The sequence below is a fragment of the Ascidiella aspersa genome, chromosome 3, assembly GCF_963924565.1.
Source record: "Ascidiella aspersa chromosome 3, kaAscAspe10.2, whole genome shotgun sequence".
Lineage (NCBI taxonomy): Eukaryota > Metazoa > Chordata > Ascidiacea > Phlebobranchia > Ascidiidae > Ascidiella > Ascidiella aspersa.
In genome coordinates, this window is record NC_139449.1 from 34,972,959 (window position 1) to 34,996,880 (window position 23,922).

Sequence of the window (23,922 nt, forward strand, 5' to 3'; positions counted from 1 at the left end):
ATAAGTTGTGTTCAGCTGTTGTTAATCTTCTATATTTTCTTGCGCTGTATTGCCACTCATTTCAACCACGGCGTGCAATCAAAACCTGATGTACATACAATGTGCAACGATTTGTTTAGTAGTGCTTATATAGCATGTTGTCGCTCAGCAAAGCTGCAAAAACCTATTTGCTTGCAAACCGTCATCTGTGAATTTGACAAAAGACCATCTTTTTGCAGGATCGAGATTAGTTTATAAAAATGGCCTCCAAAACTGATGCAGCTTTCTTCTCAAAGCACAAGAAGATTGGTATTTATGATGCGGAAATGAGCTATTACGAGTCGGGTGAGATTGGCCTATTGAGACGTAACACAAGGAAGTGATTTGAATGAGGTGGTTTTAAGTGATGGAGAAACTGTGAATTGCAATTCAGCATTTTGGGTGTATAATACAAACGCAACTGACTTTAACGCTTTAATAAATTCGAATAATAATGTTTATCAGCCTAATCTTATTATTTTCAGGACTATTACGAATGCTGTTAGCAAGTTTTTAAAATTATAATAATTCCTGACATAATTTGGGTTAGGGTGCGAGTTAGCATTTGGGTTTGGGTGGGCCAAGTATTATTATTATATTTATTCTTACATATTTATGAGCATTGTTGACTGCTTAACCTTAATTTTATCGACAATAAACCTTTAGTGAATATATTGTGTCTTTCCAGTAGAGATAACATTTGAATATTTTGAAAAGATTAACACAATTTATATGAAAACGGCTGATTTCAAATCAGTACATTAGGTTTGTAAAAATGTGAAAATTTTACAACCTTGTTTCAACTGTGAAATGTCTGACGAACAAATAAGAAACAGCCAATTTGAGGTAAGTCGTTTTTCTTTTCTTTCTAATTATATGGGACGAAAATTTATTTTCGGGACATAAATTGTTTTTGCCTTTATTCTTTTTTGCTTTGCTTTGGTTTGTTTCAGACCGATTTTTGTCCGGACCTTTATAGAAAAATATACATCGTAGAACTTTTTTTCAGACATGACATATAATGGTATACAAGTGCGTATAACAGGTTTATAAGTCCGCAACCCTAGGGGCCTTTGATTGGGGGAGAAAAAACTGAAATATTGTGACGTCATTGTTTTAGTTATTTGTAGCTTTCGACAGCGGTGCAAAACTTCAATACAGAATTCGTTCATAATCGCTTGCTTTGTTCGGTTGGCGAAGCAACGAAGCGACTCGCATACTTCTGCGCTTTGTTCTACCTGAGGAAATAAGTCGCGCGTGCGACGTTCATTGTGCAAAGTGGCTTGTCTTAGTAAAACAGCTTATTGCTCTTACAATATAACATGTTTTACCGCCGCAAATTTAAATGCGATATCTGGCGGTAATGTAGACCTCTATGTTCCTACTAAATGTTGGTAAACCTAAGGCCCTGTGAAATGTTGCTTTACGGAACGATCCTTATATATCACGATTCGGTGGTAAACATGTATAATACCTTGGAATGACATTTTAACGGAAATCAATAAAGGTACGACAAAGTGAATAAGCATTCTTTACATCAGGGGTGTGCAACCTTTTTAACACAAGGGCCAGTTAGGAAATGTAATGCTTACAGGAGGGCCGCACATCAAATAAACACTAATTCAAATTTTCAGCTTTTACTAGAAAAGCTAATGAGCTACTAGGCTGCAACTACGACAGTTTTGTCAGTGCTGTCTTCTTGTGAATTCGGCAATAGTTTTCCTACTATTCCAATGACGCCTTTCTTGTACGGATCGGCTCAGTACAATTTAATTAACAGCCATAATTTAAAACCAACTGTTGAATAACATCTCAGTCAATATGCGTGGCAAAAGTCTGGTGCATCTTGACCGTACTAGACAAGTGCAATTGTTGCAAACAATTCTTTATCATAACAACGTGAAGAGACACAAAAATTCACGATTTAATGAAGATTGTTTTGTAATAGATGCTTTCCATTCGAGTTCAAGTGCATTAGTGTAGCTGTGTAGCCTATGGGTTATATCGGGCCGAGATAAGAACATCACCAACGTCAGAATAAACACAATTCGGAATAAGGCCAAAATAGGACTAATACCAAATGGTATAAGTACCGTCTAAATCGGAAGCAGTCCTAGACCCGTCGGAATAAGTCCTAAATGCTCATAATCAGGCCTAAACCACACTTTACCTAACCATACCCTTAAGTACATCACTAACTCTCCTAATAATTTCAACACTAACCCATTTTGTAACCCCACCAATAACCTCAAACCGGACCAAAAACCCAGAGCCAAAACACCGGCGCCCTGACGGGCCGGTCATACTAGGTCGTCCAAACGTAGTCACCGAAACGGCCCGATGCCAAACCGATGGCCCCCGTTCGTCCCATACCCTTTACCCACAGGTCCGGGCGTTATTTTGGTCATTTAGGCCTTCTTTCGATAAATTTAGGCCTTCTTCCGATCAACTTGGCCTTATTCCGATTAATTTGGACCTTTTTCCGATGAATTTAGGCCTAATTCCTACAGATTTAGGTCTTGTTCAGACAGTTTTGATATTATGCTGTACTGGATATTCACCCGATCCGTCAGAAATCAGTGCAGTTCTAAGCAAAAAGGTCTACGACAATCAGTGCATTCAAAGGATCAAAAAGTCCGACTTTTAGACTTTGAGTTCTTGGACAATGCACTAATTTGCATTAACAAATGTGCATAAGAAGATTAAGTTTAACAATACTTGACCCAATCAAACCCAAACGCTAACCAGCGCCCTAACCCAAATAATGTGCGATAATTTAATAATTATAACGCTTCAGGCCCCAATACCTCAATTTGTGACGTAATAATCTTAAATACAATGGACGAGAAACCATCCGAGTTTGGGCTTTTTTCCCCAGCATTTAAAGAATTATTAAAATAACGCACATTATTTGGGTTAGGATTCGGGTTAGCGTTAGGGTTTAGGTGGGTCAAGTGTTATTAATCCTATCTCACATTTTTTGTTATCTTTTCTGAACTTTTAATGAATATTTTTAATTTATCTTCGCCGGGAGTTTACCTAAAGGTCCAAATCAGTGCATTGCCAGGACCTCAAGGTCTAAAAGTCTAGACTTTTCTGCCATTGGATGCCCTGATTGTCGTAGACCTTTTTGCTTAGAAATGCACTGATTTCTAACGGATCGGGTGGGATATTACTGCGTATTTTGCTGTATTATGTCGTTGGTCTTAATACTATGGTTTTATAAATTTTTCTGTTTGAGGTATTGTTGCTTTTTAGGTCTTGTGTGCTCCCGTTATATCACACTTCAAACAGGAAACTGATACAGTGGCATAGCCAGCCGAAATTTTTTTTTTTGGGGGGGGGAGGGGCAAAACATTGGAATTTTTTGTTTAGCTTTTGTCATTGTATTAACTGCCGTAACGAACACAAATAATAATACTAGCAAACCGTTTCGAGCAGCAACTGGCTGAGTGTTAACACAATATTCAAACACAGTCAAAGAGCAAAAACTGTCTAAAAGTAGTAAAACTGCATTATTGTATAGCAAACGTTATAGTAACTACATCGTTTGTGACGTAACAATGCATGACAATTGAAGGTATGGCATGCCTGTGACCGACTGTTGTGGTACTGCTCATAAATGCTAAAAAAAACAAATTATTAAGAGTAAAATATTTATAAATTTTGAAGGGGGCCATGGCCCCTCAGGCCCCCCTGGCTACGCCTACGAACTGATAGAGCAAAAGTCCCAACATGGTGCATACCGATCGCCTTATTTAGGGAAAAATAGTTGGAAGAAGGTGAAGGGCCACACAAAAAATGGAAAAGGGCCGCGTGCGGCGCGCGGGCCGTACGTTGCCCACCCCTGCTTTAAATAAAGTATATTTGCTAAATTTATTTTTCGAGCATTCGACAATTTTCTCGTCGTAATTGAATTTAATGTCACGGTAATAAATAAAGAGGCGAGGCCATATAATAAAGTTCCACCCATCGTACGCATGACAGCAGACTTGGACAACTAGATTTATTTTAGCTTTTTAAAATTAGATTAGAATTAAAATTAGATCATTTCGGTTTTTCAAAACTAGATTAGAATTAGATCATTTCGAGTTTTGTCAAATTAGATTAGAATTAGAATTACCGAATTCTTAAAAAAATCGAATTTGAACTAGAATTACATTTAATTATTTACAATCAATTTCATTTAAATCGAGAAGTATTCTAGTAAGAGTGTGAATGGTCAATATATTTGTGCTAAGTTCGATGTATTTAAGATTAACATATGTTTTTCAGACTGTAAAAATTAAGTTCAAACCAAAGAGTTTTAATTGAAATTCTTTGTTTTGACTAAGAGACTAAGAATGTCGTTGGACAAAGTAGCATTTTTGGTAAAATCCGAATTAGATTAGAACTAGAATTAGAGCGCACAAGCAATTCACAAATTAGATTAGAATTATATTTAGCCGCATCTGCTCTAATTCATTTAATTAGAAAACTAGAATTATCTAGTTGTCCAAGTCTGCATGACATAGGGTTTTAGCGCTGCTGTTGTTGTTGTTGCCGTTAAATGGCTGCTAGTAATACTTTTTACTTTTCACTTTTGATTGGAACGGCTGCCCATATAGAAGAAGGCATTTGGCATGATTCTAAATATATATAGGCCTACTGCTGAGTCAGACTGCAGAAAAGAAGTAAACAAGGAAAAAATACTATCTAAACCAGGTTTAAAGAGTTGTTAGTTTACAGAAGTGAGGTTATATCAGTCAAAAATCTCAAACAAATTACAGGGAGGTTTTCTAACTTTATTTGCAATTTTATTCAACAGTTGCATAGAATTAGGATGAAGGCAGTATATAATCAGAGCCTTTGTATTGTTTTATAAATAAAATGGCGAAAAAAGCACAAGGAAAACCAATTATAATATGAAAGCTCCAATGCAGCTAACGACCTTTTACTTTTGTGCATCGCCATCTTTCATACTTCCTCTTTCTAAAGCCGAATATAAGTTCGCACAGAAGATAACATCGCGAAAAATCGCAACATAGTTTGGGCAATTTCGACATATTTACACTGATAAAAGACATAGGTTACCTTGCACATAAATAGACACAATTCACAAATGTTTTGCACGTTTTATTATTGTGAACCCCGAAGAGTAACTGCTTGGGAGAAAAATACACGATAATCGCAGTTTCATACTCAACCACACGCTCACGTTTTCCCAGTATAAACACGTCACAGGAATAACGCGGAAGTATTTTGTCTTACAAATGCTGACATAGATATGCAGCAATTTAAATAGTTTTGAGGCAAGAACAACTTTTGTTAGTTTTACAAAAAAACTAAAATATCTCTACTTTTTTGCTACAACAGTTTTGGGCATTTCGCATTGGCCATTTTTTCATTTATGTAGCTAAAAGCAAGTAAACAAATCAAATCCGCATTGACGATTGTGACTTAATAGATGTTTTGATGTAAATTCGTTTGTCAAATCGTTTTTTATCATTTTCTGCCTGTTTTTTTTTATCTCACGTTGAATTAAATAAAAAATGCAAATGAGCGAGGAGTTCTCGATTCTTGATTGTGTGCTAAAGCACTTTGTGTCCGACACGTTGGTAGATCATTGGTCTATTCTGAGATATTGTTCGGATTGCTCAAAACACCCCTAAAATACATTTACGCTTATTACACGCCATATTTTATAGTAGCAATATCACCTCTTACTCTAGTGAGGCAGCCTTGTGCCTTAAAGCGGCGCCCAGAGACGGCATATGCTCGCCAGGTTGTTTTCGCCCGCTCCCGTTTGTCCTTAGCGTAAATATTCAACCGGATTGGAAGATGAGAAAGTAGCCTAAACAACGCCTTCTGCCGATGTTTAGGCACGTGTCGTTTGTCATCGTCGCCTTTGTACAGTTTTCAGGCGAATTTGAGATTTTGAGAAACTGATTAAAAACAGGCACTTTGCTATTGCACGTAAAGCCATTCTGAATTTTTCACGTTGCGGCTCTTGCGATTTTGTAATTGTTATTTGCGGTCTCTTGCAATCGACCTAACGTTACTTTAAAAAATGGAAAATGGTGTCAAATGTAAAACAACACAACAAAAGTAAATGGTAGATAGGAAGAGGCTATTAACCCAGACCCTAAAATATTTTAAATCGACATATAATCACTAACGGGTGCAAGCGTAAATCGCTATCCGGGCGAATAGCACTTCCATTTATATAGCGAAGTTTATTAGATGGATCCACATTGCTTGCCTTTAATCCACTATTAATCATGTGAAACCACAGTATAAATTACGTCATATTTAGTCACAATACACACCTTATATTCTCGAAGGAATCTGTCCTAAAGATTGTTCACATAAACGCGTGTAGTGTACATTCCTAATTTTACCAAGAAGTGTAGTTTATTGTTGCAATAAACAACAATGCTGTTTTTTTCTCTCAAATTTTTATTTCTGAACTGCATTTACAAAATTGAACATGCCTAAACATAAGTAGCAATACAGTTTGTTTTTGTATAAAACAACAACTATCTTTGCGAAACCTGTGCATTTGTCCGCATTACATTTGTTGAGCACATAAGTTTGATATTCCCCGGACATTGGCGTAAATCTGGCGCAGCAATAAAATGCTTGAAAGGATTAAGAGACATGTTGACAGCACATTGATAACCAGCACGCCATCTTTATCGGATTAACCAAATGTGGCAATCGACCAATTTTTCGCTCTCTGGGATTGGCAAAAACGCTCTCTGGGATTGGCAAAAGCAAAACGTGTGTAAGCTCTGTGCAGCATTCCGGCCTTCTATATCCAGTGTCGTAATAGAGACATCATGGGTTCAAGCAAAACCACAAAGTTTGTAAAAAAATACAAAACAACTTTATAACTTTATAGAGACATGAACGTTTAGCAATAGAAAAAAGGTTTGCTTTAATTTAGGCAATTATTGGCTAGTCGGCTTACGCCTTTAGTGATATTTTCCCGGAAAAACTAACACGTCTTTAAAATTCGTATTGACCTTGCGATTATATAAGGTCCATAATTTTCCCAATTCATTAGGACCATGATTTCATGTCAATAAAATATTAAGAGTCCTGTCCTGGCGAGCTACCACCAAGCGTATGTATGGACTGAAATAGGATCTTTCAATCCTATAGTATGACTATAAAATGTAGCAGATTGCACATTTGAAGTTTATATCTAGCCATTTCGTTTTGACCTGTAATTTTTCACTAGATGAAGAAAAATGTTTTGAATGTCGAATCGTTGTTTTAGATGTTTTCCACCTTTGTGCAGCCCTCGCGAACTTTCAAAATCACAACATCGTTTCGTCATGAATTGAAAATGTCGAGCTCAAAGTTTAAAAATTAACAAGTGAAATTGTGTTTAAAACGTAATTCGGAAATAGCACAATGAGAACCTAATATGGTTCGAGTAACAACCGAAAGGTTTGGTAAATTGACCACCTTTTACACATCTCCATATCCTCAAGATTTGTTCAAATTTAAAAAAAAATGTTGTTAAAATTAAGGTGCTATAAATGAAGCTTGTCGCGTTACATTGGATTGCGTAACGTTAGCGAATTGTCGGAATTTGTGTAAAACAGCAATACTGCAGTTTCCCCACTATATATCGCAATGCACTAGAAAAATGTTTTGCCCGCCATACGCAAATTTTATTAGATAGCATAAACAAATGGTTGGTTATTTGTCAAGACCACCTTTTTGACAAGATTTCATAGTCTGAAGTGTTATTTAAACTAAACTTAATAAAAAGAGCACTGACTGGTTTGAAACCATTTGCCTACAAACGTATGGAGAAAGCGCAAACATCTCGAATTGACGACGGCGCCGACGGCTAATTGTTTTAACCCCGTTGCGGCAAAAACGAAATTAAGCCGACGCGGAAAGCAAACTGTGTCAAATAAACAAGCCCAAGACTCAGTCGCCAACTTGTTGAATTGCGTCAGTCACGTGATTCACATTTGTAGCCTTAAACGCCTGCGGGCTTCTTCACTGTTTGCGGCGGGCTAATCGCCGCGTTGTCGCGTAAACAAAGCCCCTTGTGGCGTAATAATCCGGAAGCGGCTGCTGACGGACGAGGTGCGTCTTTTGAAAGCGCAGAATGCCAATTGAACAATTACAGCAAAAATGGCGGCGAAGACGCGACTTCAAGGCCATATGTCGCGAAATCGCTATAATGACAATAATCGATTGTAACGTCATTATGGTGTGTTTGAAGTGACGTTGGCTTCCGTCGGAATGGCTTTTTTGCGACCATCTGTATTTCTTAAGAGCCCCCTATTATCCTCTATGTAAAGAAAGCCTTTAAACTGATTTTGCATCAAGTGGATTTGTCTCTAAATTTAAATTGCTGATTTTTCCCATGCTCCATAGTTGCCATCTAAATCTATATGCGGACACCGCTTCTTAACATTTAGTCTAACTTAGGCACAAATGTCTATTGAAATTTGATTCTTTGTTTTGTCCACGCATGTTCGTAAAAGTCCTTCAGTTACCTGACATATTCGAGTTTACCAAGCTATTCCCTATAGTATATATGAATCCCTTGTGCATTTAACAGATTTACTTTACAAGTAAATCGCGACTTATTTTTTTATGAAGATGTTTGAATTTTGAAGCCTAACGGCTGGAGGCTCTAGTCCGACGTAGAATAAATATCAAGGCCCATTCAGAAGCATAGGTAGCAGCTACCTATGCTGTACGGGTTTTGACGTTCATTCTATGTTTAAATTGATTCGTTGTTTAGTAAAAACTGTGACCTCCATGGCCGTATTTTGTTAACCCCCAATGCAGTCAACGCAAATCATATACAAGTTTGTAATAAACTCACGCCGGTTCCAATTCATTTCCGCCCTGCCGCAATAAATAAAGTGTTTCGCCGGTAGCCGTCGTTTCAACCACACCAATGAGCACCAAGGTCAGCACCATCATCTGCCGCCTTTCAACCACCGCCCGATTGCACTTCTTTAATTTCCACAGTGGCTTTGGCAATGCGTTGGCCCCATCACGTTCTATTAGTCAGGCAACGACCAGTCGTAAAATGCACGCAAGTCGGGTTTTACGGCGACGCGAGATCGTAAAACGTAATGAGATTATTTGTTTCGAATTTGCGTGCGCTTTTTGGCCGCCTATGCGTCACAGAATTTTCCGTTTGTAGTTTACTGCAGGTCGCGACAATGAATTTCGATGTCAGTGCATTCCTAATTGGCCTTTATTTCGCCCTGGTTTAATCGGGTGCCGTTAATGCCGGTAGATTGGCTATTTTTGTTGTTTTTTCGGAACCTCCCCGTTTAAAAGGTTCAAAGACAAGAATTCTTAATTCTTTTTTACGCGGAGCCCCCACATTTTGCTGGTTTGCGTTGGCGACTGAATGAAGTTTTTAAAGATGTCGTCGTAAAACAAGTAGACTTTTAAACAACTTTTTTTAAACAAACAAGTCTTAACATATTTAAGAAAGCGCCATTCGTCTTAAACTCTGTTCTTTCGAAAAATCCATTCCATTTTTCCAATTGGTCACCAAGATTTTAATTAGATCTTCATGGACCCCCTAAAACTAGTTTGCCTACCCCCAAGGAGTTCAAGAACCAAAACTTGAGGTTTAGAAATACACAACGTTATGTGTTCAACTTTACAACAGAATAGAATTTTCTGTCTTACCTAACTTGCACGCAAACCTTTTTTTAAGACGACTAAATTTACCAAAGGCCTTCCGAAAGCACTTGGTGTACCTTTTATTTGTCACGATGTCAAATTAAGACCACCCTCAAAAATCAAACATGCATTCGTAACGTTGCCATAAAGTTTCGTGCAGCTTTAATGTCCAATTTTAACATCAATATGCATTTATTTGTGTTACGCCAAAATATTTGTCCCTGCTTTGCGCCCTGCCAAATGTTATGTTTTGTATTAGAAAGAATTAAGCTAACATTGAAGAGTAAACAGCTATTGTTTTGTAGCCAAACTATGTAACATTATGCTTGTCATTTTGACACTTGTACAAATAAAACATGTTAAATATTCTATAGACCTTTTCCATTTATAATGCCACGGTAGTAAAATGATGTTTGTTAAGAGCAAAAGCGGCTCGTAAACGTAATTAACTTCGGTTGGTTTGTCGTTTGGGCGCAAATTTTCACTTGGGACGATTTGTAAACCTTGCCGTCATCTTTAAAAATCTCTCTGGCAAAAAAGATTGTTGGATTAGATACGTTTTCACATATCATCGTATGGTTACAATAAGGTACATATGTACGAAGCGCAAAATTGAAACCCTTTTTTAATGTGTTACTCTATCGCAGTGATTTTTAGTCTTTATACTTTGCCTATCGAACCCTTACGCCATTCTGCAAGCTTTCGTTGAACCACAAATTGTTGCTCATTTTCAAAAGCAAAATCATACCACACTTTATTTTAATATATGCAATACGCAATTCATTCTGTTTAAAAGCGACTATGTGTTGTGAGATTTGTGGCCGTCAGTGTCAAATTGTTTAGGCCTACTTTGTGGTTTCTGATAGCAACTATAGTTTGCTAACTTTTTTAAAAAAACACCAAAGGCGGCAAGTTTGTATTTTAACGGGTAACACCGCAAAATTATTCGCGATTAACTGATTTATGCATGCAACTCTGGCTATATATACACCTAAAGTAAAATTTGATTCTCAGAACTTGCACTCTGGCGTTATGCATGAAAAAATAAAGAGTTAGACAAAAAAAAGACTCCTTCTTGCATATTATTTTAGGTTAGGGTTTCATTTCTAAGTTTTGCCATAGACATAATGGCAAGTCGGCTAGTGTTTTTAAGTCAGTAAAGATAAAAGATTTAAAAAGCGAACATTCCATTTACTAATTTCTCGAGCAATTATGTTGGTTTTTGATTTGAAGAATTTGTCGTCCCATGCATTTTCCCAGCAAGCAGTATCCCACACCAAGTATTCTCACGGCCCCATTTAAAGTTTTGTTTGCTTTCAAATCTTGTTTAGGCGTGTAAAGAAAAACCCATTGTGATCATATAATTGCGATTGTCAATTACAGGCCGTTCAATGGCGGCCGCAGAGTCTGTAGTTTTATTGTCGGCCTGTTAAGTCTACAAACGATTAATTGCTTGTAAATCGAATTGAGATCAAAGCAGCTCATTTTAAAGCGATCATCAAAACGAAAAATCACATTAGATTTGTTGACAAGCAAGCGTATGTTGTTTTTTGTGGGTTTTCTTAAAAAAAAGTTTACCAGTAAAAATTTATAATTGTTATCTAAATGAACAAGCTGGATCAAAACCGTAAAAGTTTATTTGGAAAATATATAATTTGCAATACAGTTGATATGTTGTATTTACATAAAAAACAATATGTACCACAGGGGGTATACGTCTGTGGGGGTGGGTCAGATTATGTGTCTTCATTTATATAATTGCCAAGATGAATCGACCACACTCCTACAAGATTTGAGATGGCCTGTCTTCGTGAGGCCATTCAGGTCCAATTCTTTCCTTTAGTTCAGATACATGAACAGTCAATTTTGCTCTCTTAGTAAAAGCTGTAAAAGCCTCTCCGCACTAGGCAGTACTGGGTGATACTGGTTGATACTGGTTGAGTCACAAAAGCACTCAAGTTTGCTGTCTGAGTAGTAGCTATATAAGCCATTTTATATTGATTGAACACGCTATTTATAGACGAGAATCAGTTAAGAAAATTTCTGCGAACGAAGAAAGATTTACGTCATTAATTCTTATAATACTTAACAAAATATCACGTGATAACAAGGCGTGGTCTAAACCTTTTTCACACTTATTTCTGACGCGAAACATACAAATTTTACGTCAAAATGCGATTGCGAAACAGCCTCTGTCTGCAGTTAAAATGTCAACAGTTTAAAAATCACACAACCGGGGAAACCGACTAATGTTCAGACCGCGGTGTTTTGAAACATATACAAAAAAACGGATGTAAATAACTTGACGCATAAAAATTGGTGTCAACAATTTGAATTTTGCAAATTCGCTGCAAATATTATGTGGTTGCAAGAAATCTACGTAACGGAATTTTACCGAAAACTTTCCGCTTATCGTTTGCACATTGGCTGCAAGGAGTAACGTAAACATTAGAATATGGTTACAAAGAATTTAGGCCATAGATTTTTACTGAAAATTTTCCGTTACGACACATCGATTAAAACAAAAATTCTCTGTGTAAACACAATATGACAAAATGGCTTCTACAAATATTCCCACGCTAGATTTTGGAACAGCTTGCATATTAAAAGCTGGTTATTTGTTTGTGAAATGTGTGTGGACACGTGGACGCGAAAATTGTTCGATCACATAACGCATTTGCGCAATTGTTTTAGTCAGATTCCTGATCTCTCGAGAAAGTTTTCTCTTTGGTGCCTGAATTAGCAACCGAGGACTTTGATGTCAGCGTTCGCTGAGTTGCTCGAAATTGTTGTGTGCTTGACACACCATTGCATTGCTGTGGATTGAGCTTTTCAGGCGATCTGTGCGGCAGCAGGGGAAACTCCCTGTTTGGTGCGTCGTAATTTTGACGTCACCGGAAAGCCATTCATTGTGCGCTGCGCTGTGCTGTGACCTTTCGCTGTCCAACGTGCTTTTGTATTCTGAAAAATGCGAAATATTTTTCGGCAGATGTGTGTTCGTATGTCTGGAACATTTTTATTGCAACACTTCAAACTTAGGTTATTAACATTTTGGTTATAGACACACATATTTTCTATACTTATATATATATATAGGCGCGACAGGTTACACTTAAAGTTTGAGACAATTAATTACTGGAATATATATTTACTCACGTTACACATCTTTTGCAATTCAATACAATTTTAAATTCTATTGATTTTTAACATTGAGCAACATTTCCTTAAAAATTTGCATTTTTTTTTTAGTTTGCACAATTCGTTCAATGTAAGTTTTAAAATAACGACGCATCACAAGAAAATACGCTTTGAAGTTGCTGCTTATTCACTATTGCTTTCAACAAAAGGCAGGAAATGGGGTGTTCCTAAAGTTGTGATTTGAAAGCTAATGTTTCGCGTGTGGATAAATCATTATGCTTGATACGAGATGTTTAAACTCGTGTGTAAACGCGGCTGCGTGATGAGAGAAAAACAGACAAAAACCCAAAACGTACCAAATGTTTAAAAGAATTCGGAAATTTAACACAAAATTATTTCGTGCACAACAAAATTAAATCGTGATTGACAAGTTTAACGCGTTGATTTCAAACTATTGAGCTCCAAGCACAAAAATTAAGCTCTTTTAACATTTATCAAAATATCGTGCGATCGATGTTTAAGCTTAGACTTCATAGATATAGACTATACATAATTTGCGAAATGCGATACATAATGGTTTAATAAAAAGTCGCACTAAAACAATTTACAGACCTTTCGGTCGGTATTTTAATAATTATACATATATATATTAAAAGTATAAGATTTTCACCTGATAAACTAGGCAGAATCAGTTATTGTGAAATCCATAATTCCGTTTCGTTTTCCATGATTCCAAACAGTGGTGATGTCTTTATCGGCAACGCTTGTTTGTATTTCGTGTTTCGAATTCCAAGCAAATGCTTTGCTGACGCTATGGAGCGTCTCTTCACGTATCTTTCGATGAGATTAATTTCTTCTAAAGCTGGCTTCTTGCAAGTTCCAAACATGACAGTTTTTAGGCGGTCGCTTGTAGCTGGAAGGCACATCTTTTCTTGTCCATAAGATATATGCGGGAAAATAGAGTTCGTCGTCCGGCTTCTTGGGAAAGTAGTTTGCAGGTGGTTCGTTCGGCACTCGCGGGCATCAATTTGAGGGGATGTGGGTCCGATTAATGGGTCTTCAGGTGGTTCGTTCCTCACTCGGGTCGCGCCAATTTTGAAGGGGGTGTGGGTCTGTTAAATGAGTCTGCATTTATATAATTGCCAAGATGAATCGACCACACTCCTACAAGATTTGAGATGGCCTGTCTTCGTGAGGCCATTCAGGTCCAATTCTTTCCTTTAGTTCAGATACATGAACAGTCAATTTTGCTCTCTTAGTAAAAGCTGTAAAAGCCTCTCCGCACTAGGCAGTACTGGGTGATACTGGTTGATACTGGTTGAGTCACAAAAGCACTCAAGTTTGCTGTCTGAGTAGTAGCTATATAAGCCATTTTATATTGATTGAACACGCTATTTATAGACGAGAATCAGTTAAGAAAATTTCTGCGAACGAAGAAAGATTTACGTCATTAATTCTTATAATACTTAACAAAATATCACGTGATAACAAGGCGTGGTCTAAACCTTTTTCACACTTATTTCTGACGCGAAACATACAAATTTTACGTCAAAATGCGATTGCGAAACAGCCTCTGTCTGCAGTTAAAATGTCAACAGTTTAAAAATCACACAACCGGGGAAACCGACTAATGTTCAGACCGCGGTGTTTTGAAACATATACAAAAAAACGGATGTAAATAACTTGACGCATAAAAATTGGTGTCAACAATTTGAATTTTGCAAATTCGCTGCAAATATTATGTGGTTGCAAGAAATCTACGTAACGGAATTTTACCGAAAACTTTCCGCTTATCGTTTGCACATTGGCTGCAAGGAGTAACGTAAACATTAGAATATGGTTACAAAGAATTTAGGCCATAGATTTTTACTGAAAATTTTCCGTTACGACACATCGATTAAAACAAAAATTCTCTGTGTAAACACAATATGACAAAATGGCTTCTACACGTCCTTTAACAAAGGCTTCCACAAATTGTTGGTTGCAAAATGTACATAACAACTCAACATAAAACTAGTTAATCAAATATTAATATAGTTGGAATTTCTAATTAATACCTGTAATTTTTTACTATTTTTTTGACTATTGTCGGCAATATTCTGTCTCATTTAACATTGACTTGTACTGATTAATCGCAGATTTTATGAACAAACAGGCAAAATTGCAGAAAATCCATGAAACAAATAAACGTTTCGCCTTCAGTGATAGAAATATGCCTCAGATAATTATAAACCTCCTTTTATTTATTACGTATGAGTTGGTCAAAAAAATTTGTTTACTAAGTCAACTATTTGTAGCGTCTGATATAGGAATATAATCAGGGTTGGCATGCCATCCTTATTTTTTTTTAATTTATTCCTTGTTTTTAGGGTTTGCAATTGCATCTTAGAACATATATTAATATATATTTTAAGTTCTAAGAAATACTCGTATGATTGACTAACGTATTTATTTTGCCGAACTTTACAAAGCAACAATTGTAAATACAAGACCAAATCATATTACCCTAAACTAAAGAGATTGTTTCCCAGAAAACCTTATTTTCCAGTCTTCGCTATTTTGGTTGGCAAACCTGTGGTGGATATGGGTCAACTCTTCCCAAAATGAGGCACTTATCTATCGCTGTGTTTACAAGACAAGTTTATGTGAAAACATTTGGGATGTTGAACATTTAAGGATGTTGAGATAACAGCCTACTGTTCTAGTTTCACCATACATTGCCTAAAAACACTTTTAATACAGTTGATAAAGTAGTTTTATTTCGTAGAAAAACAAACCAAACTTTAATAGGCATTACAAAAAGTGGACAGCGAATGCTTGTTAAGGCGTGCAATAAATTCTGCTGTTAATGTGTAGTATTCCAAGTAGCGCTGACTTTTAGTTCTTTACTGTCACCTTGCGGATATATGATTTGTAAAAAACATCGCACGGTGTGCGCGCGTACCTGGTATTTCTACAGTTCAAAGGTATTTTAAGTTCTGAGCGAGTCATACGCTGTATAATCATTGTCATATTACTATCAATAATATTTGATGTTTTTCGCCATTATTTGTATTTTAAAAAGTAAAAAATCAGTAGTTTTTTTGCTGGTGCTTAAGAATGTGTCTTGTTAGCCGGGCTGTAAAGTCGTTTAAAAAACCCTTTCGAGTCCCGAGTCCAACTCTACAGCCTGTATTTCAGACGTTTACTAAACTAAAATGAGGTGGATATAAAGCAATCCACTCATAGGTGTGCCATATAATGTATCCACTTACAATATGTGGTTGAGAAATATTTCACCATTGCTATTCCCCTCTACATTTTAAAATTTGCTGCCATATCAGTTTCAAAATTTTAAACTGTGCTAACGTCGGATTCGGGTGGACTTACTTAAACTTACTCGAGTCCCGAGCCCGACTCCAGCTAAACAAATCGACTCCTTCGAGATCTGAAACGTTAATATTTGACAAACTGAGACGTATGTAAAAGTTGTGAGAAAACAATTGCATCGTTGCCATAGCAATCAAGCAATTATGCGGAAGTGTTTTATTTGACTAACGCTGGCCTAAAAATGCGGAAATTCAAATAGTTCTATGGCGAAAATCTTCAACTTTGCTTTAGATTAGATAAAGTTTTATATTTTACCAACACAATTCAGTGATTTGCGGTTATAATTACTTACAAAAATATGTTTTCGGTAACAGTTATAATCCACCTACATGTTTAACACCTGAATTTGTTGCAAAAAATACTTCAATCCGAGTATTTAAAGTATAATACAAAATAAAAAAAACTGGTAAGCATTTCAGTAACAAGTTTGTCTTTGATTTAGTTTTAAAAATAGATGCAGCAGTTTATTTGATGCTCACAATTGCCGGAAACAAAAAATATTTGTTTTTTAATATTCAAGACAAATATGGTAGGCCTAATGGTAATAATAACATGGCATGAATAGATTTGTTTTACGTCAGTATTGTATTATGGTTTTTGAAAAAAATTATTTCTACCCCAATGAGAACTAAACAACAAATCAGCTTGTTGAGTGGAAACAGGGGCGAATCACAAATATTGTTTAAAGGAAAAATTGGAAAGTACCTAATCATTCGCCCACAAACCTGAACACTATGAACATATAGTTAAAGGGAATTTATTGTTTTGCCTTCAAAACACAATTAGAGGTTTTGGTGATGTTGTTGGTCAATGGAAGCCAGGTTGGAAAGTTAGGCCTGTTGCACTCTTAAAAGTCACTAAACCTAAATTTTCGGCGGTGCAAATTTTCCAAATAATGCATGAATTCTAGCAGAAACTTTATTCCAACCGTGCAATTTTCAACTCTGAAATCATCTACCCGCGCAAAGTCCAAGATTTTGAATCTGATAGTAGTATTAAATTTAAATTCCAGAGTTTTGCATAATTTTCATGCATTACTCGAAATTGATTTAAATTACTTGGCTAGTTGTGTAGATCGTCTCTGAAGGCGCCTATAGGCTAATTGCCGGGATGGTCCTTTTTACGCTTGCACCTGTTGATGATTATATGTTGATTTGAACTACTTTTGTGTCCAGATAAATAGCCCTTCACTACTCAATAGCTTGACAACTTTCAACGCATTATTTTTTGATGATTTTGTTGAATAATCTCTGAGCTATATAAGGAAGCAATTATTATATGTTAGACAAAAGTTAAATGTTGTCCGGGTGTGCGACTAATCGTACTGCAAACAAACAGAAATGCAGAGTAACAAGGCTGCTTTTGGGAATTTCTATATCGATTGTAATGTTTAATAACGTGTCAAAATTTGTTTTCGATTCAATCAAATAAAAGCAATTATTTCGCGAAGTCTTTTAATAAATAAAAATTACTAAATACTGTTTACAAATGCCAATTTAGTTGATAGTTTGCAAGCATGAAACTTTGTAATTCTAAAAGTTCTGTCATCTTTATTTGTTTGCTATTTTTAGATACCGTTTTCTTCCAAATTGAAAGTTATTGACGCAAGTGAACTTTTAACTAGCTCAAATGAAAAAGACTATGTCGGATGCGGAGGTCATGGCTCTGTTAGAATTTGCCAACATAATGAGCTTGGAGAAGTTGTAACAAAATGTTTTGTAATTTCTGGCTCGAAAGAAGAAATACATCATCACATCAACAGGTAACGTTTTTATGCATTTATTTTATATAGCCTTTACTAATTTGTCTGAATTTTGAACATTGCTGCACATCACACAACCGCACAAGGCAACTTGGTAAGATACAAAGTTAATAAACATAAAAAATATGCTTTGAGTTGGCAGATTGCAGCCCTTAAACTAATACCAACACTATACAGAATAAAATCAACAGGATGTAAAAAGAATACAATAAATTTAATTTACTCAATAATTGATGTCAATAAATAAATTAGTTAAGCGCAATGCGATCTTGGTTCATAGTCATTTTGCACATAAACTGTAAATATAGAACATATAAATAGGCAGCACAACACAAGAAATGCTATAAATATTAGGAAGAAGCTTTTTACCTTGACATCAAAGTAGTTCAAATCAACATAATAATCACTAACAGATGTGCAAGCGTAAGAGCGATCGGTTAAATAGCCTATAGGCACCTCCTGAGGCTATTTACCCGGCTAACAAAGTAATTTAAATGGATTTCCAAAAAAATCATTCACATTATGCAAAACTCAGAGAATTAAATCTAATACAAACACCAACCCTAATCCAAATCAATAAATAATCACGTTTTAGTGCTAGCTGAAAGAGCACTCCGGTTAAATTGCCACTTCCTAAATGTTAATGGATGAAATGTTATAAGAAAAAAGACGTTAACCTCCATTTATCTAGAAAGTATGTAAAAAACCTTATTTTTTGGCAAAACTAATTACATATAACTTTGCTTGGTATGTATGTTTAAAACAAAAACTATGGCCACCTAATGACTGAAATCATCAGATTTACATAGAGTCCTAAATAATAAATTATATACAATATTGACCAACATTATAAGCATCCAAGTTTAAATTGTTTTTAAAAAAACAGAAACAGCCTTCATGCAATTGAATCCATGAGAATATTTTTTTACATATCTACTTGATTTGTTAAATGAATTAAGAACCCAAATTTCAAATTGTTTTAGTGTAAAAAGAGAAGCTGAAGTACTGGTTCGCATAGAACACGAGAACATTGTAAAAATTCATGGCTTTTCACAATGGAATAACAACCACATTGCTATTATCCTCGAGTATGTCAAATGTGGAAATTTGGATGGATTGCTGAAATCTGTTCATGAAGTACCATGGTCTTCCAGGCTATCAATTGCACAACAAACTATGTCAGCTCTTTGCTACCTTCACAACTATCCAGGTGATAGACAATATTACCATGGCGATATTAAACCAGACAATATTTTACTTGATGTGGACCTGAATGTAAAACTGGCTGACTTTGGGTCGGTAAATATTATCAAAGCCACCAACATGATGTCCACATCGTTGGATATAACTCCAACTAAGCAACACACATTATACTATGCAGCTCCTGAAGTACTGAAGGGAAAAGAAGCAGGAACTTTTTCAGACATGTTCAGGTAAACATGAACAGTAAGATTTAAGAATTTAACAAACTGCAATACAATAATTTGGCATGTGAGGACATATGTTGATAGCAGACTGAAAAAGGCCTTTCATGTTAATACTACTGTACCCTATCAGTGTAAGAAGTTTATCTAAAAATGATACACTATCTTCAATAATGGCAAAACTGCTGGCATATCTTTATCAATAATACACTGTATACCAAATTAAGTATTGCCTTGCACTAAAATACAACATACCAACAAAACAAAAGTCAACTAAACTTTTAAAAAATATTTATAATGTAATTTTTTAAACAGTGTTGGGATGGTTTTCTATGAACTGGTAACAAGAAGAAGGGTTTATGAAGGAGCAACATGTCGACCAGAAATTCTCACTAATGCTATCTTGGGAGGATTAAGACCAGAGTTGGACAAAGTTGAAGCCTTGGAAGCATCTTTGACAACTGATGGTGATAAGAAAATCGCCTCGGTTTTAATTGATTTGATGAAATCTTGTTGGAAAGAAGATCCTGCAGAAAGGCCTACTGCTCTCAATGGTATAAATAATTGCAAAACATTTATAATATCTTGCACCACATAAATTGGTAAAACAAGGTATATATAATATGCATATACATCACACATAAATTTAAAGCAAATGTTGTTTGTCTAAACCTGTTTAATTTGGCAAAATTGGGGGATAGCTAAAATATAGTAATCAAACACTGACATATTAAATTAACACTACATACTAGAACAGGTAACATATAGATATCTTGATTTTACCATTGATGTTAGTGTTATATCTAAACAAACTTAAGTTGTACAAGCTGCTAATAAAATTGTCAAAATGTGTTTTTGCTGATATTGATTAAATTTAGTAGACACAAAAATGATGAATTAAAACAAAATGGTAAATTAATAAGCAGTGTCTGAAATCTAAAGGTATTTTAAGTAAATATATTTGCTGTCGTACAAAAAGAGATTTGTACAGATTTTACCTAACATTTACCAATATTCTCTATCATTTCAAGTTACACATCATTCCCCAGTGATTTACCCCACTGGATAAGACTATTGGGTACAATTTTGTCAGAAAATTCAAAATCTTAAAAAAAAACGTTTTATTGACATCTTTGACTTTATAGCCAAAAAAATGCTGGACATCTCCATTGATGAAAACCTGGTGAAAGAAGAGAATAAAACAATTGCTACCCTTCTTCTAAAGCAGAAGCAAAGACCTCCTTCATCTCAGACACAGTTATCAAACTTTGTGAGAAACTTTGTTTCAGGTATTGTGTGCTTTTAAGTTTAAAACTAATGCTGAATTTTGTTACCGATATATTGATTTTTGGTAAAAGAAATCCGCACCCAATAGTCACATTACATATTTTTTTTTACAAACAAGGAAGGTATAACGTTTTATTTTATTACTTTGAGCGTTATTAATATTTATTTAAATTAGATTAACATAAGTTGTGATGGTATATTGTTTATTTTTTTAATATAGGATTAAACTGTAAAATTAAATAGTATATTAGCGACAAGAAACCAAGTTAACTGACACTTTAGATATGCAAAATTATAACACATACTGCATATAAATTCTAAGTAAAGTCCTATAGCATTTTTCAAAGTCATAGTCATTTTTATACAGCACATTTACGACATCGTCAATTTTCATATTGGGCTGTGTTTTGCCTGTAAGCTAACTTGCATTTCTAAAGGACGTTATATATGTGGCGTCATAGTTTCAAAATTGGCACTATATGAAATAGTAAAATTATATCCAATTCAGTTAATATACATAAATTTCTTCCATCCTTGCCTTGCTTGTATGGAAATAACTGATAGGCCCACTGATTTTAGTAATTCCTCCTACGAAATTACATGTACTAATGTTTAAGATAATCGTTGGTCAGTTTGACTACATAGAAGGGCCAGGTCAAAGATCAGCAAATGTGTATATCGTTTTTCATACTTTTACAAAAAAGTTTTCAGTGTATATATATATATACAAATAAAAAAACACCATACCGATTTACATTTAAAATTGTCAACCTATACAATTATGTAGCATAAAATAAAATATACAACAAGTTCTTCATTTAAACATGCTTATAACCATGTTACTTATTTTATCTCCAGCAACTGATGGTTCTATTTTTTCATCTTCTCCGCTTGTGGCACAAAGTAGCACTGCGATCGATGATGCCGCCTCAACTTCATCATTCCTTGCGCCGGAAGCAGTTATTTCTGCCCTTCAAGATGAGCCATCAACTCCAACTGCATTTCAGCAAGGTGAGGTATATCAAGTAGTACATTGATTTTTTTGCAACCTGTGCATTGCAGAGTTTTAAACCAGATTTTCATTTTTTAAATCTAACAATCATGTTTATGTTTTTTCTCCAGCAACTGATGGTTCTATTTTTCCATCCTCTTCAACCGATGACGTCACATCTAGTTCATCTCCTCTGCTTGTGGCACAAAGTAGCACTGCGATTGATGATGCCGCCACAACTTCATCGTCACAGAAAGCAGTTACTTCTGTGCTTCAAGATGAGCCATTAACTTCAATGTCATTGCATTCATTTCAGCAAGGTGAGGTATATTAAGTAGTACATTGATTTTTTGTAACCTGTGCACCACAGAGTTTTAAACCAGATTTTCATTTTATAAAGATAACAATCATATTACTTATTTTATCTCCAGCAACTGGGAGTTCTATTTTTCCATCCTCTTCAACCGATGACGTCACATCTAGTTCATCTCTTCCGCTTGTGGCACAAAGTAGCACTGCGATTGATGATGCCGCCTCAACTTCAACTGCATTGCACTCATTTCTGGAAGGTGAGATATATCTATCATGGAAAAGTATTTTTATAATTTTCAGATGGTTGATTTGAAATTCAAACTATTGCGGAAAAAAAGCAAATATAGTTTCGAGTTTCATTGTTAGGTAAATATGTCTGTATTTATATTAAACCTAAAATTGTATCATTTAGGTTAGTGTACGTTAGCACCAAAATAAGTTTTAAACATGTGAAAAAAAATGTAGCTTAAAAAATGGCGTTTGGTTCAAATATGTGGGTGAGCAATATTTTTCAACTTCACGAAATCGTTTCAATAAATATTGCTACCCTTTAAAGTGAAGAAAATTAGTTATGTTTCAGATTTTCTTTATTTAATAAAAAATGTCGTGATTTTTAGTGCAAATATAACTTCTTGGATGGTAGAAGTTTTTTATTTTAAGCTAAACAAACTTACAATTATTGTTAAATTGGTTTGCTTTAAATGTTCCCCATATTAATTAAAAAAATATTTTTATAATAATTGGAAACACTTTGTGGTAAAACAAGATAAAAAATAAAAGGTTTTTGATTTTTTTGCCAAAAAACGCGAGTTTTGATTTTTGCAGAAAATGTCATTGAGTCAAATTTTATTTAGCTTTGAATTTTTTTATTCAATTTTTAGGATATTATGATCCAAATTAATAAGATCACAAGATACTGTTTTATTCTTTACAGTTCAATGTTTAGAAATGTATATCATTATTATATATATATTTTTAAGGTAAATCCTTATGTTTTTTAAAAAACAATTAGTTAATTTGGAAAAATAAATCATTTTGTCATTTTACTGAAAATCAGATGGAGATGAATCTGCTCATGACCTTGTCCAACAATATGTGACCTTGGTGCGAGAAAAAAAGTATGAAGAAGCGAATCGAGTCGCAGGTGACCTTCATCAGCTCCTCCAAGGTCAAGTGGAACGAACAGCGGAAGAATTTCGAGAACTTGGAATTAAACTGAGAGAAGAGAAGAAATGTTTGGAATCGGTTTTATTTTTGCAAATATCTTCAATTATTTCCGCAAATTACAAGAATCCGAAGAAAGCAGTTGAGGGAATTCAGTTTTGTGCTGGGTGGTTGATGTGGACAAATGAACAGATGATTAAAAGTGACGTCACAATGGAGCCCATTGTGCGCGATCACGTGCTTCCACTGATGCGTGACCTGCAGATGAAGATCGAACAGAAGCAAAACATCGGCGAAAAGTTTCGGGTTTTAAACTTGGTTTATTGTTTGCATTTCATCGAATATAGCGAAGGTTTAATCGACGATCTGGAAAGTCGGGAGCGAAGTTTGAAAAAAGCAATTTCTTCACTCGAAAAAACTTTCGGCCTCGAAGCTTCCAAGCATCGGGTTTACGCTCGCTGTTTACACAACCTCGGTATTGTGTGTGAGGAAACCTCGCGGTTCACTGATGCGGTGAAATATTACGAGCGAGCTCTGGAAGCTGACAAGAAAGCCGAGGATTATCCAAACGAAGAAGAAAAGAAGAAATCGATTGAAATAACTGAAAACAATTTGAGAATATGCAAATCAAAAGCAGAAACTAAAAAGTGTAAAATTATGTAAAGAATTGATTAATTTCTTACTGAACTTATGTTACTTTATTTTATTTGTTTGCATTTGATTTAAAATTATATTATTAAAAATCAAAGTTGTATAAATCAAATATTTAGAATAACTTTATTAAATGTAAAACT

The 23,922-nt window shown here is 35.2% G+C and overlaps 1 protein-coding gene and 1 long non-coding RNA gene across 3 annotated transcripts; one reads left to right on the forward strand and one right to left on the reverse strand.

Annotated features, from left to right (window-relative positions):
• Positions 1 to 731: 731 nt before the first annotated feature.
• On the forward strand, positions 732 to 23,919 carry LOC146162700 (uncharacterized). 2 transcript variants are annotated; one of them, XM_083384271.1, is made up of 9 exons: positions 732 to 864; positions 17,760 to 17,950; positions 18,934 to 19,383; positions 19,690 to 19,928; positions 20,520 to 20,663; positions 21,520 to 21,672; positions 21,784 to 21,972; positions 22,084 to 22,221; positions 23,022 to 23,919. In XM_083384271.1, exons 1-9 carry the CDS (start codon positions 829 to 831, stop codon positions 23,789 to 23,791), a joined length of 2,310 nt encoding a protein of 769 aa, XP_083240397.1. In that variant the 5' UTR covers positions 732 to 828; the 3' UTR covers positions 23,792 to 23,919. The 2 variants fall into 2 exon arrangements, with proteins under 2 accessions (XP_083240397.1, XP_083240398.1); XM_083384272.1 differs by lacking the exon at positions 21,784 to 21,972.
• Positions 21,517 to 22,191, reverse strand: LOC146162701 (uncharacterized). Its single transcript, XR_014494657.1, has 2 exons — positions 22,069 to 22,191; positions 21,517 to 22,009 (listed from the first exon to the last, which is right to left on the reverse strand). It is a non-coding gene; the product is annotated as an uncharacterized LOC146162701 (long non-coding RNA).
• Positions 23,920 to 23,922: the final 3 nt, after the last annotated feature.

Bases quoted from the DNA above. Each gene is read 5' to 3' on its own strand.
- LOC146162700 (XM_083384271.1), top strand. From the start codon at position 829: ATGTCTGACGAACAAATAAGAAACAGCCAATTTGAG. The intron at 865-17,759 runs GTAAGTCGTTTT...TGCTATTTTTAG, and splicing joins TAAGAAACAGCCAATTTGAG to ATACCGTTTTCTTCCAAATT. The intron at 19,384-19,689 runs GTAAACATGAAC...TTTTTTAAACAG, and splicing joins ACTTTTTCAGACATGTTCAG to TGTTGGGATGGTTTTCTATG.